This window comes from Rattus norvegicus, chromosome 8 (genome assembly GCF_021556685.1).
Source record: "Rattus norvegicus strain SHRSP/BbbUtx chromosome 8, alternate assembly SHRSP_T2T, whole genome shotgun sequence".
NCBI lineage: Eukaryota > Metazoa > Chordata > Mammalia > Rodentia > Muridae > Rattus > Rattus norvegicus.
In genome coordinates this window covers 7,912,501-7,928,121 of record NC_141541.1, presented here as the reverse complement: position 1 = coordinate 7,928,121, position 15,621 = coordinate 7,912,501, and the positions used below count along the sequence as shown (strand labels likewise).

The 15,621-nt window shown below is 36.7% G+C and overlaps 1 protein-coding gene and 1 long non-coding RNA gene across 10 annotated transcripts in view; one reads left to right on the top strand and one right to left on the bottom strand.

The window, feature by feature from the left end:
• Positions 1–15,621, top strand: part of Gria4 (glutamate ionotropic receptor AMPA type subunit 4) — a 454,905-nt gene that overhangs the window by 293,678 nt on the left and 145,606 nt on the right. For all 6 annotated transcript variants that reach the window (XM_087560749.1, XM_087560747.1, XM_087560748.1 and 3 more), the window contains 1 exon segment: positions 417–601. In XM_087560749.1, coding sequence (XP_087416875.1) covers positions 440–601 — 162 coding nt within the window. In that variant the 5' untranslated portion in view covers positions 417–439.
• LOC120094073 (uncharacterized) overlaps positions 1–15,621 on the bottom strand; it is a 43,500-nt gene that overhangs the window by 11,836 nt on the left and 16,043 nt on the right. Inside the window, 1 exon segment of one of the 4 annotated variants that reach the window (NR_190855.1) lies at positions 2,003–2,223. This is a non-coding gene — a long non-coding RNA (uncharacterized LOC120094073). 4 annotated transcript variants of the gene reach the window in all.

The following is a 15,621-nucleotide window of genomic DNA, read 5'->3' as shown; positions in this document are numbered from 1 at the left end:
AAATTGAAACCTTTGTTAAAATATTTTTTCTAGAATATTAAATAAGAAAAGGCTTCATTAAATTGATATTGACTACAGGCAGTGATGCAATGGAGTATTGTTTAATCTCATCTCATTTGGTATATATATATATACCAAATGAATATTCTCCCATAGAGGGATTTTTGAGATTTTTCAGAAGGTATACTGTGACAACTTCATCCAATCAATAGCTTAAGAGAATCTGTTGCTTGAATAAAGAAAAAAAGGGAAAAGGGGATTCTTAAATAATGTCTCACATATTCAAGATTCAAAATGATCTCTGTGTGTTTTAAATATGAGAAATATTGATTGTTTAAGTTTCTGCATAAGTCTAAAGTAATGTCTTTACATAAGTTAAAAGCACAATTTTATTAACTTTTTTTCCTCTCTAATAGGGTATTCAATACTTCAAGCTATAATGGAAAAAGCAGGACAAAATGGATGGCATGTCAGTGCAATATGTGTGGAAAATTTTAATGATGTCAGCTACAGGCAACTGCTAGAAGAGCTTGACAGAAGACAAGAGAAGAAATTTGTGATAGATTGTGAGATAGAGAGGCTTCAAAACATTTTAGAACAAGTAAGTTCTGGGCTTCATCTTATTACTAAAGTGTGTGTTGGATAAAAATGTTGATCCATTCCAGATCTGTCTCCGTATTTTCTTCCAGTTTAGAATATGAGAATTAAGAACTTCCCATGATTTATCTCAAGAAAAAAAGTTCTTTACTGTCAAAGGTCATTTAGTCCTTAGGTGCAGTTGAAGATAGGAAAATAGTTTTTCCATCCTGTAAAGATAAAAACAGTAGAAGAGCATTTGCTTAGTCAGCAGTTCTGAGCCTTCATTATTGTGAATCTTGAAGATTATAGCCATGAAAATATTAGATAATTTAAAAGGAGCTTTTTATGTCTTCAAGAATTAGTTGCATGAAAATTATCAACATAAATTAGGAAAGCAATGAAATAAACAATGATTAGATAAAAGTCTGTAATGTGATACTACTTGTCACCCATAAAGATGATCTTTCAACATTCCTTTAGAAGGGAGACTGTTTAAATAAAGATTTCAATAAATAACTTGATTAGATTTGAAGAGGGTAGGAAAAAAATAAAACTGAACTTTTCCCTTATGTTAAGTGGTGAGAAAATGTGCAGTTATAGATTGTATTTGCTTCCCCTGTGAGTCTTTAGACAGTCTTCCACCAAAATCACAGTGCCTGGGTGCCATCTGGTGGTTCTGAGAAGATTTGTTCATATTTATCCACAATATAAATGAAATAGCAGAACTCAGAGTTAATTAATTAGTTAGGTATAGTATAAATGTAGAATTATGTGATTGGATTTGGAATAGAAAACCTATCAGTTTAGAGTTCATTTACAACACACATTTTAGTATCCAAAATATATCTGAGATTCTAACATAACACCTACAATCTCTGGATAGAGTATCTCTGTATATATTAGATTTTTGTAAAAGTTTATCATAAAATCAATTTTGCATTTTTAAAATATGAAACAGTAGTGCACACTAAAGAGCAATTGGCAAAGTATCTATCTTTTATTAACCTGTTATAAAGGAAAATAATAATACTTCACTAAAAACAGAATCTAAGCTACTTTGGTAAAGTATGAATAATAAGTCTACACAGATCATTTCATGTAGCAATCCAGGTAAAAGAAACTCATAAGGAGCATTAGTGGAATCCCAGGGAAACCTCTTCTTTCATATGCAGAACAGTGACTCCAACTCCAATTCTACTCTATTCCTCTACTCTATCCCATCTACTGCCCCTCTAGTGAGACTTTGCTGTTGTTTTACCTGAAGAGTATATAGCCAGGATGAATCCCCTGGGAAGCAACCAAACAACTGCCGTGATTGTCAAATTCCTGTCAGAGACTGAAAGTCACAGAGAGCCTCCACTTAGCTCCTGTACTCTAAAGACCCAGGACTTGGGGGATAAGTTGGTCCTCAAAGCACACTGACCTATTTAAGATGCATATTTGATTTCTGAGAAGAAAACTGGTGTACCAGGTACTATGGGTAAACTTTAAGCCTTAAATGACTGTGAAGGAATGATCTTTCCTGTTCCTCTTCCTCATCCTCCTCTTCCTCTTCTTGACTTCCTCTCCTCCTTGTCTTCCTTCTTCCCTTCATCCTCTTCCTCTTCTTCTCTCTTTGCTTTCTCCTTTTTTTCTCTTCCTCCTCTGATGTGTTTATAAAAAGAAAAAGAGAGGGGGGATTATGTTCTACGGAGGTGCGGTGATGTATGGGGAAGAAGATACCTCAGCAGGCCCATGCTGAGGTATCCCTTCTCCCTGAGGGACCAGCCACACTATAGTATAATATAGAATAGAGTTTATTCAGGGCATGGGGAGTGGAGTTAAAAAGGTAGTATGGGCAGAGAGAGTTAGGGAGAGAATAAGAAAGAGGGGAAAAGAAGAGGAAGAGAAGAGTAGAGGGTAGCTGTGAGCATATGGAGAGAAGAGGGAAGAGGAAAGGGGAGAGAAGGGACAAAGGAGGGAGAAGATAAGAGCAAGAGAGCAAGAGAGTAAGGAGGGAGCAAGCACCTTTTATAGTGTAAGGCATACCTGGCTATTGCCGGGTAACTGTCTGGGATGGAGCTTAGACAGAATCCTGTTTTTTGTTAACATTTCAAAGTAGTTAAAAACTTGAGTGTCTACCATACTTCCTCCCTCCCCCGCAAATTCTACCTAATTTCTTTACTATTAGGGCTACCTACATAGGATTGTAAATAGAAATCCTTTGACTCAAGTAACAAACCCCACTGTCCTGTGAGGAGGTAGTCTTCTTGGTTGTATAATAATGGTTCCTTTCTTCTGCAAGCTACATCTGATTGAGAACATGATTTTCTTATTATCTTTATTCCATAGCTCCAAAGAAAGTCACTTGTAATCTTTGTTGGTTTGATTCTGTGTTTTGTGGTGCTTCAGGCTGAACACAGACCCTCCATAGATGTGTTTTGCAGACTCTGTCACTGAGATACATCTCCAGCTATGGATTTCACTCTTGAGTCTATTCTTTCAGAAGAACTAATCCAAATGCTTCCAAGAATGTGTGCAATGTCTCATATTTCAACAAAAATCCATATTCATTAATTAAGCAAAGAACAGAAAACATTTCAAAGATTAAACTAAAGCATTATTTAAAGAAGAGTCAGGAGAGATTGAGTAGGAAAAGTAAAAGGAGATTAAAGCAGATTCGATAATGGGTAAAAAAAATCACTCCCAGACAGGAGGAAGAGGGTTAGTTTTCCATCACACAGAAGGATGATTAGAATAGATTATATTGTATTGTATGTTTTGAAATAACTAGGAGAGAACAATAGCCTATATTGTTTAGAAGTCTCTTGAACTCACTACTGGTACTAGGGTTTTTATTAGATGATCTCTGGTTCATGACAAAAATATTTTCTTCCCAAATGTCATAGCTTCATGAATAGGATGGATGATAGATAAATTTTATATATATATATATATATAATATATATATATATGTGTGTGTGTGTGTGTGTGTGTGTGTGCATTTCCATGTTTGTGTGTGCATGTATGTGTATACATAAACAAAAGTTAAATATAAAATAATATAATTCCTTAAGACTTTTTCAAATCTTAGTATAATTTATTCCTATTCCCTTCCTCCTCTACTTGACTGACCTCCCTCACATTGTTCCTCCACATTCTTTCCATTTTTATCATTTCTCTCTTTATATCATTTGAATTCTTCTATTCTCCTCTCTCATTCCCCATGCCCCACTCCCTGTAGATGATTTTGATTGTCCTTGTCACAAATACAAATGATGGTGATTGGAGATACCTCACATGTCCTGAGCTAATCAGTATACTAAGCAAATGTGTCTTAATATCATTATGTAACACTGAATATATCAAAGATGTATGCTTAAGAAATCAATAAAGGTTGTCTAGATAAAAAATCTTAAAGTAGAAAAAGGTAGCCCTTTCTCGGGAGATTCACATAATGAAAATTCAGAGTGTGCTCTTAAATTTATAGAAGAACCAGCATACCTTGCTTACTGTCTATAATTGCTTCTTTGGCATTTTATTTTGTATCTGTTTACAAAAGCCTAATGTAAGTAGGTCACACAGTCATTTTAAAATATATTTATAGGCGAATGCTTCACTCCTTCTTTAAAAGGGGAACAAGAATACCCTTGGCAGGGAATAGGGAGACAAAGATTAAAACAGAGGCAGAAGGAACACCCATTTAGAGCCTGCCCCACATGTGGCCCATACATATACAGCCACCCAATTAGACAAGATGGATGAAGCAAAGGAGTGCAGGCCGGCAGGAACCAGATGTAGATCTCTCCTGAGAGACACAGCCAGAATACAGCAAAAGCATAGGCGAGTGCCAGCAGCAAACCACTGAACTGAGAACGGGACCCCCGTTGAAGGAATCAGAGAAAGGACTGGAAGAGCTTAAAGGAGCTCGAGACCCCATATGAACAACAATGCCAACCAACTAGAGCTTCCAGGGACTAAGCCACTACCCAAAGACTGTACATGGACTGACCTTGGGTTCCAACCTCACAGGTAGCAATGAATAGCCTAGTAAGAGCACCAGTGGAAGGGGAAGCCTTTGGTCCTGCTAAGACTGAACCCCCAGTGAATGTGATTGTTGGGGGGAGGGTGGTAATGGGGGGAGGATGGGGAGGGGAACACCCATATAGAAGGGGAGGGTGAGGGGTTAGGGGGATGTTGGCCCGGAAACCGGGAAAGGGGATAACATTTGAAATGTAAATAAGAAATACTCAAGTTAATAAAGGAAAAAAAGAAAAAATATATATATTTATAGGTGATGGTGGTGCATGGAACATTTTCTCATTTGTACTTGTTTCCCAAATTATATAATGCCATGAATTCATTCATTCTTATAAATGTATTTGCTATTTAAAACAGCAATTAGTTATAGACTCCTTGAAACATTTCAAAACATAAACAGGAAAATGGTAAAGGAAGCCTCAGACTGAGGATGCCTCTGTGCTTGAGTCCTTGTAATCTAGTTTGACAGACATCTCTGAGACATTGTCTACCCAGCAGCCGAACTTAGCCAGCCATAGTCAGTTACTTCAACAGGGGTAAAGCATGATCTGTGCTCAGGCAGACTGCTTTGTCCATCACTTCTGGCTTCAGTAATAAATGCTATCTGACCATGAAAAACTTGCAGAGCACTCTGAATCTGTACTACTTCCTCATAATGCCCTCATTCTAGAATTTTAAATGAAAGTCAAATAAAGAGTTTTAAGTTTGCTGTAGTTTTGTCTTATAGACAAGAACAAATATGTGAAAAAAATTAGTTTTAAGCTATCATCAGTCTCCGTTATAAATGAAACAACAGGAAAATAATGGTGTTTATGTAACACTATGACACTCATGGCACTAGGAATATAAAATAAAAAAACACTGCATTGAGTTTATTACTACTTGCTTAAGTCAGTTCCAATCAAGAAAAATGCAGTACCTGCTGTTCTAAATTTAAAAAAATACAAGTTGATCCACACCTGAAACAAAAACAAAGAAGCAGACAAAATCAAAGAAACAAAACCTCTAACAACAACAACAGAAAAAAAACCAGAAAGCAACAAAAACTTTCTTAATATCTCTTAATATCAATGGACTTAATTCTCCAATAAAAAGACATAAACTAACTGATTGGATATGTAAACAGGACCCAGTGTTTTGCTGCATATGAGAAATGCACCTCAGTGACAAAGACAGACACTACCTCAGAATAAAAGGCTGGAAGAAATTTCCAAGCAAATGATCCGAAGAAACAAGCTGGGGTAGCCATTCTAATATTGAATAAAATCAACTTTCAACCAAAAGTTATCAAAAAAAGAAAAGGAAGAACACTTCATATTTATCAAAGGAAAAAAATCTACAAAGATGAACTCTTAATTCTGAACATCTATGCTTCAAATGCAAGGGCACACACATTCATTAAAAAAATACTATACTAAAGCTCAAAGTACATGTAGCACTTCAAACAATAATATTGGAAGACTTCAGCACCCCACTATCATCAATGGACAAGTCATGGAAACAGAAACAAAACAGAGATACAGTGAAACTAGCAAAGTTATGAACCAAATGGATTTAACAGATAATTATAAAACATTTCATCCCAAAACCAAAGAATATACCTTCTCCTTAGCACCTAATAGCACCTTCTCCAAAATTGACCATATAATCAGTCATAAAACAGGCCTCAACAGACACAAGAATAATGAAATAATCCCATGCATCCCATCAGATCACCATGGACGAAGGCTAATCTCCAATAACAACAAAAACAATAGAAAGCTGACATACACATGGGAGCTGACCAAAGCTCTACTCAATGATAACTTGGTCAAGGAAGAAATGAAGAAGGAAACTAAAGACTTTTTAGAATTTAATGAAAATGATGGCACAATATATCCAAACTTAGGGGACACAATGAAAACAGTGATAAGAGGAACACTCATAACTCTGAGTGCCTCCATAAGGAGAATTCTGATAGCACACACTAGCAGCTTTACACTGCATCTGAAAGCTATAGAACCATGGGAAACAAATACACATAAGAGGAGTAGACTCCAGGAAATAATCAAACTTGGGAAATCAACCAAGTAGAAATGAAAAGAATTGCATAAAGAAGCAACGAAGTAGCTGGATCTTTGAAAAAAATCAACATTATAGATTACCCTTAGCCAGAGTAACCAGAGGGCACAGAGAGAGTATCCTAATTAACAAAATAAGAAATAACAACAGAACAACAGGAAATTCAAAACATTATCAGATGCTATCACAAAAAAAAACCTGTAATAAACAAAACTTGAAAATCTGGATGAAATGGAACAGTTACCAGGTACAAAAATCAGGATCAGATAAACTCTAAATCAGGATCGGATAAACTATCTAAAAAGTCCCATAACCCCTAAAGAAATAAAAGCTATCATTAAAAGTCTCCAAGCCAAATAAATTGCAGAACCAGATGAATTTAGTACAGGATTCTATCAGGCCTTCAAAGAAGACCTAATACCAATATTGTTCAATCTATTCCACAAAATAAAACAAAGGGAACACTACCCAATTCATTCTCTGAAGCCACAAATATGCTTATACCTAAACCACAGAAAGACCCAACCAAGAAAGAGAACTTCATACCAATTAACATTATGAATATCAGTGCAAAGATACACAATAAAATTCTTACAAACTGAACCCAAGAACACATCAAAATGATCATCTATCACGATCAAGTAGGCTTCATCCCAGGGATACAGAGATGGTTCAAAATATGGAAATCTATCAACATAATTCACAATTTAAACAAATTAAAGGAAAAAAAACCACATGATCATCTCAGTAGATGCTGAGAAAGCAGTTGACAAAATTGAACACCCATTCATGATAAAAGTATTAGAAATATCAGAAATTCAGGACCCATATCTAAACATAGTAAAAAGCAATATACGGCAAACCAGTAGCCAACATTAAATTAAATGGAGAGAAACTTGACACAGTCCCACTAAAATCAGGGACTAGACAAGGCATTCTCACTCTATTTATTCAATATAGTACTTGAAGTCACACCCAGAGCATCAGAGAGCAAAATGAGGTCAAAAAGATACAAATTGGAAAGGAAGAAGTCAAAATATCACTATTTGCAGATGATATGGTAGTATACATAAGTGACCTCAAAAATTTAATCAGAGAACTAATAAGCTTGATTAACAACTTAGGGAAAGTGATGGGGTATAAAATTAACTCAAACAAATCAGTAGTCTTCCTCTCCGCAAGCAATAAACAGGATGAGAAATAAAGGAGGGAAATGACATCCTTCACAATAGTCACAAATTATATAAAATATCTTGGTGTGACTCTAAGCAAGCAAGTGAAATATCTATAACAAGAATTTCAAGTCTCTAAACAAAGAAATTGAAGAAGACCTTAGAAGATGGAAAAATCTCCCATACTCATGGATGGGCAAGATTAATATAGTAAAAATGGCTATCTTGCTAAAAGCAGTCTACAGATTCAATGCAATCCCCATCAAATTTCCAACCCAATTCTTCATAGAGTTAGAAAGAACAATTTACAAATTTATTTGGAGTAACAAAAAACCCAGGATATCAAAAACTATCCTCAACAATAGAAGAACTTCTAGGGGAACCACCATGCCTGACCTCAAGCAGTATTACAGAGCAATAGTGATTTTAAAAAAAACTGTACAATATTGGTACAGAGACAGGCAGTTAGATCAATGGAATAGAATTGAAGAACCAGAAATGGATCCACATGTCTATGGTCACTTGATCTTTGACAAAGTAGTTAAAACCATTCAGTGGAAAAAAGACAGCATTTTCAACAAATGGTGCTGGTTCAACTGGAGGTCAACATGTAGAAGAATGCCAATTAACTCATTCTTATCACCCTGAACAAAGCTTAAGTTCAAGTAGATCAAAGACCTCCACATAAAATCAGATACACTCATACTAACAGAAAAAAAGTGGGAAAGAGCCTCAAACACACGGGCACTGGCTTCCTGAAAAGAACACCAATGGTTTATGCACAAAGATCAAGTATCCACAAGTAGGACCTCAAAAAACTGCAAAGCTTCTGTAAGACAAAGGACACTGTCATTAGAACAAAATGGCAATCAACAGATTAGGAAAAGATCTTTACCAATCCTACATCTGAAAGGGGGCTAATATCCAATATATACAAAGCATTCAAGAAGATAGACTCCAGGGAGCCCAATAACCCTATTAAAATAGGGCACAGAACTACACAAAGAATTTTCATCTGAGTAATATAGAATGCCTGAAAAGTACCTAAAGAAATGCTCAACATCCTTAGTTATCAAGGAAATGAAAACAAAAACAACCCTGAGAGTCCAACTCACACCAGTCAGAATGGCAAAGATTAAAAAAAAAAAAAAAAACAACTCAGGTGAAAACAGATGCTGGCAAGAATGTGGAGAAAGAGGAACACCCCTCCATTGTTGGTGGGATTGCAAACTGGTACAACCATTCTGGAAATCAGTCTGGAAGTTCCTCACATAATTGGACATTCCACTACCTGAGGACCCAGCTATACCTCTCCTGGACATATACCCAAATGGTACTGCAGCAAACAACAAAGACACATGCTCCACTATGTTCATAGCAGCCTTATTTATAATATTCAGAAGCTGAAAATAACCTAGATGCCTTTCAACAGAGGAATGGATACAGAAAATGTGTTACATCTACACAATGGAGTACTACTCAGCTATCAAAAACAATGACGTCATGAAATTCATAGGCAACTATGATGGAACTAGAAAACATCATCCTGAGTGAGGTAACACAAGCACAAAAAAAAAACCGCACATATGGTATGCACTCACTGACAAGTGGATCTTAGTCCAAAAGCTCGAATTACCTAAGATACAATCCACAGACCACATGAAGCTCAAGAAGAAGGATGATCAAGGTGTGGGTGCTTCAGTCCTTCTTAAGAAGAGGAAGAAAAATATTTATAGGAGGCTATATGGAGACAAATTTTGGAGCAGAGACTGAAATAATGGCCGTTCAGAGCCTGCCCCACTTGGGAATCCAGTCCATGTACACACAGCCACCAAAACTAGACAATATTGATAAAGCCAAGAAGTGCAGCCTGATATAGCTGTTTCCCGAGAGGCTCAGCCAGAGCATGACAAATACAGAGGCAAATGCTCACAGCCCACCATTGAACTGAGCAGTTGGAGAAAGGATTGAAGAAACTGACGGATTTGTAACCTCAAAACAACAACTATACAAACCAACCAGATCTCCTAGGGACTAAACCACTACCCAAAGACAACATATGGACAGACTCATGGCTCCAGCAGAGGATGTAGCAGAGGATGGCAATATTGTTCAGCAATAATGGGAGGAGAAGCCCTTGCCCTTCCATGACTGGATCCCCCAGTGTAGGGGAATGTCAGGGCAGGAGCCAGGATGGGTGGTGGTTGGGTAGGGGGAACATCCTTATAGAAGAAGGGGAGGGAAATGGGATAGTGGGTTTATGAATGGGAAACCAGGAAAGGGATAACATTTGAAATGTAAATATAAAAATCCCACTTAAAAAATCAAATAAACCTATAATATCAAGCTTCAAAAAAAAAGTTACACTCCAGAGAATCAAATACCCCTATTAAAAAGAGCTACAGTGTTGAACAAAGAATTCTCAACTGAAGAATATCAAATGGCACTGAAGTACCTAAAGAAATGTTTAACATCCTTAGTCATCAGGGACATGATAATGATACAACCCTGAGATTTCACCTCACACCAGTCAGAATGACTAAGTACACAATCTTAGGAGACAGCAGATGCTGGCCAGGATGTGGAGAAAGCCAAACATTCCTCCATTGTTGGTGGGATTACAATCTGGTACAACCACTCTGGAAATCACTCTGGAGATTCCTCAGAAAATTGGACATTCTACTGCCTGAGGACCCAGCTATATCACTCCTAGGCTTACATCCAAAAGATGCTCCAACTTATAACAAGGACACATGCTCCACTATGTTCATAGAATCCTTACTTATAATATCTAGAATCTGGAAAGAACCTAGATGTCCCTCAACAGAGGAATGGATACAGAAAATATGGAACATTTATACAATGTAACTTACTGCTACTCAGTTATTAAAAACAATGACTTCATGTAATTCTTAGGCAAATAGATGGAACTAGAAAATATAATCCTGAGTGAGGTAACCCAACCACAAAAGAACGCACATGTTATGCACTCACTGATAAGTAAATATTAGCCCCAAAACTTGGAATACCCAAGATACAATTTACATACCACATGAAGCTCAAGAAGAAGGAAGACTAAAGTTTGGATGCTTCAGTCCTTCTTTGAAGGGTGAACAAAATACTCACAGGATAAAACAAGGAGCAGAGACTGAAGAAAAGACCATCTAGTGACTGCCACACATGGGGATCCACCCCATGTAAAGACACTAAACCCATACACTATTGTAGATGTCAAGAAGTTCATGCTGATAGGAACCTGATATAGCTGAGTGGCTCTGCCAGAGCCTGACAAATACAGAGGAGGATGCTCTCAGCTAACCATTGGACTGAAAATGAGGTCCCCAAAGGAGGAATTAGAGAAAGAACTGAGGTGACTGAGAGGGTTTGCAATCCCATAGGAAGAAAAACAATATCAATCAACCAGGCACTGCAGAGCTCCCAACTACCAACCAAAAAGTACACATTGAGTGACCCATGGCTCCAACTGAATATGTAGCAGATGAGCCTCGTCTGGCATCAGTGAGAGGAGAGGTCCTTGATCCTGTGAAGGCTAGATGTCCCAATGCAGGGGAATGCCAGGGGAGGAAGGTGGGGGGAATGGGAAGGTGGATTGGGGAGTACCATCATGGAGGCAGGGTTTGGGGGAATGGAGGGGTTTTTTGGAGGGGAAATCTTGAAAGGGGTTACATTTGAAATGTAAATAAAGAAAATATCCAATAAATGAAGAGAAGAAACCCTGCTCCTCTAAGTAAATTTCAGCTCTTGTGTTGGGTGGTGAAGCACTATATAAATTTATGCATAGGACATAACTTTAAACAAAGCATACAGTAAAACCTTAGGCACATAGCCATTCCTGGATAATTATTAATTCTTCAAATACTTGTTCAGTAATCTCTCTTTCTCTTTCTCTCTATCCCCATTCTCTCTCTCTCTCTCCCTCTTCCTCTCTCTCTCTCTCTCTCTCTCTCTCTCTCTCCACTCTCCCTCTCCCCATATCCCCATTACCCCTCACTTTTTCTTTGTGTGTGTGTGTGTGTGTATGTATATATCTGTCCATCTGTCTTTTTGCTTGTGTGTCTGTGTACCAGCCCTGAAGTGCCAAGTATTATAGATACATTTTATATTCTGTTTGGTTACTTTTATATAGTTAAAGATTTTTGCATTTGTGTGTGTCCTCATATCTATATGTGTAGATACACATGCAAATATGTATTAATACATGTGGCATCATGCACACAAAGTCAGAAGACAACTTTTGAATACGTTGTCTTTCCACTATGTGGATCCTGGGCAATGAACGTAGAATGTCACACTTGTCAGCAAGTGCCTTCACCTTCTAAGCCATCTAGCTGGTCTACATTAGGTTTTCTTCGTGTTTTTTATTTGTTTGTTTTATATGTGTGTGGGGGAATGGTGTGTGTGTGTGTGTGTTTGTGTGTGTGTGTGTGTGTGTGTGTGTGTGTGTGTGTGTGTGAAGGTACACTGATTCCTACATGTACATGTGGAAGCCAGAGATCAGCATTAAGTGTCTACCTGGGTCACAATCAACCTGTCAGGCCAACAAGCTCTGTAAGGTACACTGTTTCTGTGGCCTTGATACCCAGCACTGGAGCTTCAGATGCACACCATTGCACCTGGCTCTAATGCTGGTGCTAAGGGGCTAAGTTCCTCCCTTCCTCAGGCTTGCTCAGAAAGCACATCACCAAAGAACTACCTCATCAGCCTTCTAGTTAACTTAAGGATTACACCAAAATCATTTCCTAAAATCCACAAAACTGAAGTTTTTAAGAATTTTGTAGAAACATGATTAATAGAAGTTAACAAATATACATCCTGGATTTCACTTAAGATGTCAGTTCTTATGAATAGTTGGTGATATCAAAGGCATCAGAGAATTGAAACTATATTAACTCTTCTTCATAAAATGTATGCCTTTCAGAATTCAAGTATTTATCTGAAGATTATAACTACTGGCTTTAGACTGTTAAATAAAAATACATACTTAACAAAAGAATAAAGAAAAATGATTCAAAACTGGTCCACAAACATCCTCTTAGCCCCTTCCTTTGGTTGTAATTAGCTCGTCCTACAGTGTTGCTGGTTTCACAAAACGAGATTAAAAATGTGTGTGCTACTAAACAGCATGTGTATCTCAGAAGCTGAACATGGGTGATCTTCTCATTCTGTTTACTAATTTGGAAAAATAACAAAAAATCCATTATTGATATCCTGAAAGGTTATTATGTTCCTAAAGGATAATCATTCTACCCTGAGGCAAGTTCAACCAGACAGAGGAAAGTAATCTCAACAAAAATGTGGATATTTGTGCAGAGGAGAATATGACACTGGACCTGCTAATTTATTCTAATCACCATATTGCTATTCATACCTAGGAAGGATTCAACTCCTTGAGAGAATCATAGACGAAAAGTCAAATTTATAACATCATCGATTAAAGTATAAAACCTGGAGATCTAGAGGATATATACACACATTCTTATAACTTTTAAATATTAGAAATTATACCATATAAAACTATACCATTTCCATCCCATCCCCCTTTGAGTTACTACCATTTAATAAAAAATTAAAGAAGAAATCCAATATTTTAGAGCCTGACTCTGTGTATCATAATGGATCATTTCGGTGACTAGCTAGTGATCTTTTTTTTCTACAAGGAACCAAAAAGGGGGAAGAAAAAAGAAAAGAAAAAATCAGAACAGACTAAAATAAAACACAATAGAAAAAGAAAACAAGTCACACCAACGAGGAAGAGACATCTCTATGGCAGATGTTTGATAAAGATGTTAACTTTGGATATTTGAGTCAATGTCACCACACATTGTGGTAGTGTGAATGAGCTAATTCAGTAGACAGGACAGCTATGCAGTCAGCATCTCCTGTTCTTATTTAAACTCTGAATACTAGACAAATGAAGACAAATGGTCCCTACTCTTGACTTACACTCAGGCCAGACACCCAAAAATGTAAAAATAATTATTGGAGCATTTAATAACTTCAGAAAAGAAATATGAAATAGGGCAAGAATTCAGAAGAGAAGATGACTAAGTATGCTATAATTCAGCAATGCTTTATAGAAGAAAAATAAAATTTTCTACATTGTAAAATGCATTAAGATTTTCATGGAAAGTGTGTGAGAAACAGAAGGAAAGGAATTAAATTTTCATACTCAAGGAAAAGAAAGGATAGTCCAAGACAGATGAAAGACTGCAAAAAAGTGATAGCTAAGAAATCCTATCAGCAATTTCCCTCATGGAAGAACTGACAGAACCAGGTACCTTTCTGGGAGAGCTCAGGAAATGGAGATGAATTCTACAGGACACAATAAGATAGTGAAATAGATCATTGGCCAAGGAGGAAGTTGTGAAAACTGGCAAACAAAAAAGCAGAGTTCTAATGGAATTACTTGGGTGTTTGCCTATTAACATTCTATCCATCAAAGCAGAGCACATCACTAACCAATACATCCCCAGGCAGTAGGTAGGACACCAAAAATAACTGTTCAATGGAAGTCTGAATGGGACTCACTTGAAGACTGGAAAAGAGACATCTTCAATATGTGTTTAAGGTAACAGCACCCAATAATACCTGAGGCCCTAGCTGGCAATTACCTTGAAGGCTTCTGTGTCCAGAATCTCACTTAGCAAACTGATGAGAAACCTATACATTTTAGTTTGTGGTTCTGACTGAAAGGAAGAAAGAATTTGTTTTCCACATACTAAAGTAACAATAAGTGAAACACAAGAATGAATCAAGTTTCTGGAAAAAAAGAGTACCATTAGGGAATCCTATCAGCAATGTTCCACACTGCACTGGCAGAACATGATGCTTTTGCTTTCTGGTAGAACACCTTTGCCTATCAGGATTTGATCACTTAAAACATACACAAAGTAAGAAGGACACAAAAGGCTTGAAGTTATGCTAAAATTGGTTCTTCATTAAGCTTAATTTTTGGCTAAATTAACTTGACTGTTAAGGTACCATTATACTGCAGTAAGTCTGTTGGTTTCACACAAAATAAATAAAAAGAACAAAAATCAAACCTTTAATATATCAGTCAGATTAGTGCTAACTGGTTCTATTTAGTGAGATTAGAACAAAAAGTAATTGTCTAACAAGAGCTGCAGGTGTAGCTTATGATAACAGGAGTCTAGGAAGAAGATGATATATTTTTCAGAATGTAATTCATTTTGTCTTGAAAATGTTGTGAAATCCAGGATAAGGTTAGGCTCAAATAATTTTGTTTTGCATGTAGAGCAGTTATTAGAATCCAAAGAACAATTCTTTTAAAATAATAAAGTAAAACCTGCTTGACAATTTAAATGAATAAATACTTTAAAATTTTTAATTTTAAATCAGAAGCAGCTTCCCCAGAATATTCACTACGGTTTAATTTAAAGTATCAATTATTAAATAGGAAACAGGAAAATTGCTCATCATATGTTGAAAACACAAGCTAACAAAAAGCAAATTATATCAGCTGCTTTTTTTCCATTGCTGTGACAACATGCCTGACAAAAGCATCTTTTTTAATTAATCAATTAATTAATTAATTAATTTGTATTATTCACTTTGCATCCCACTCAATGCCCATATCCTGGTCACTGACTCCCACAATCATTCCCTAATATCCCCTTATCTTTTCCTCTAAGCTGGTGGGCAGCCCCTTGGGTATCCCTCTACCCTGTCACTTTGTCTCTGCATGGTTAGGTGCATCCACTCCCACTGAAGTCAGACAAAGCAAGTAGAAAAATATATCCCATGGACA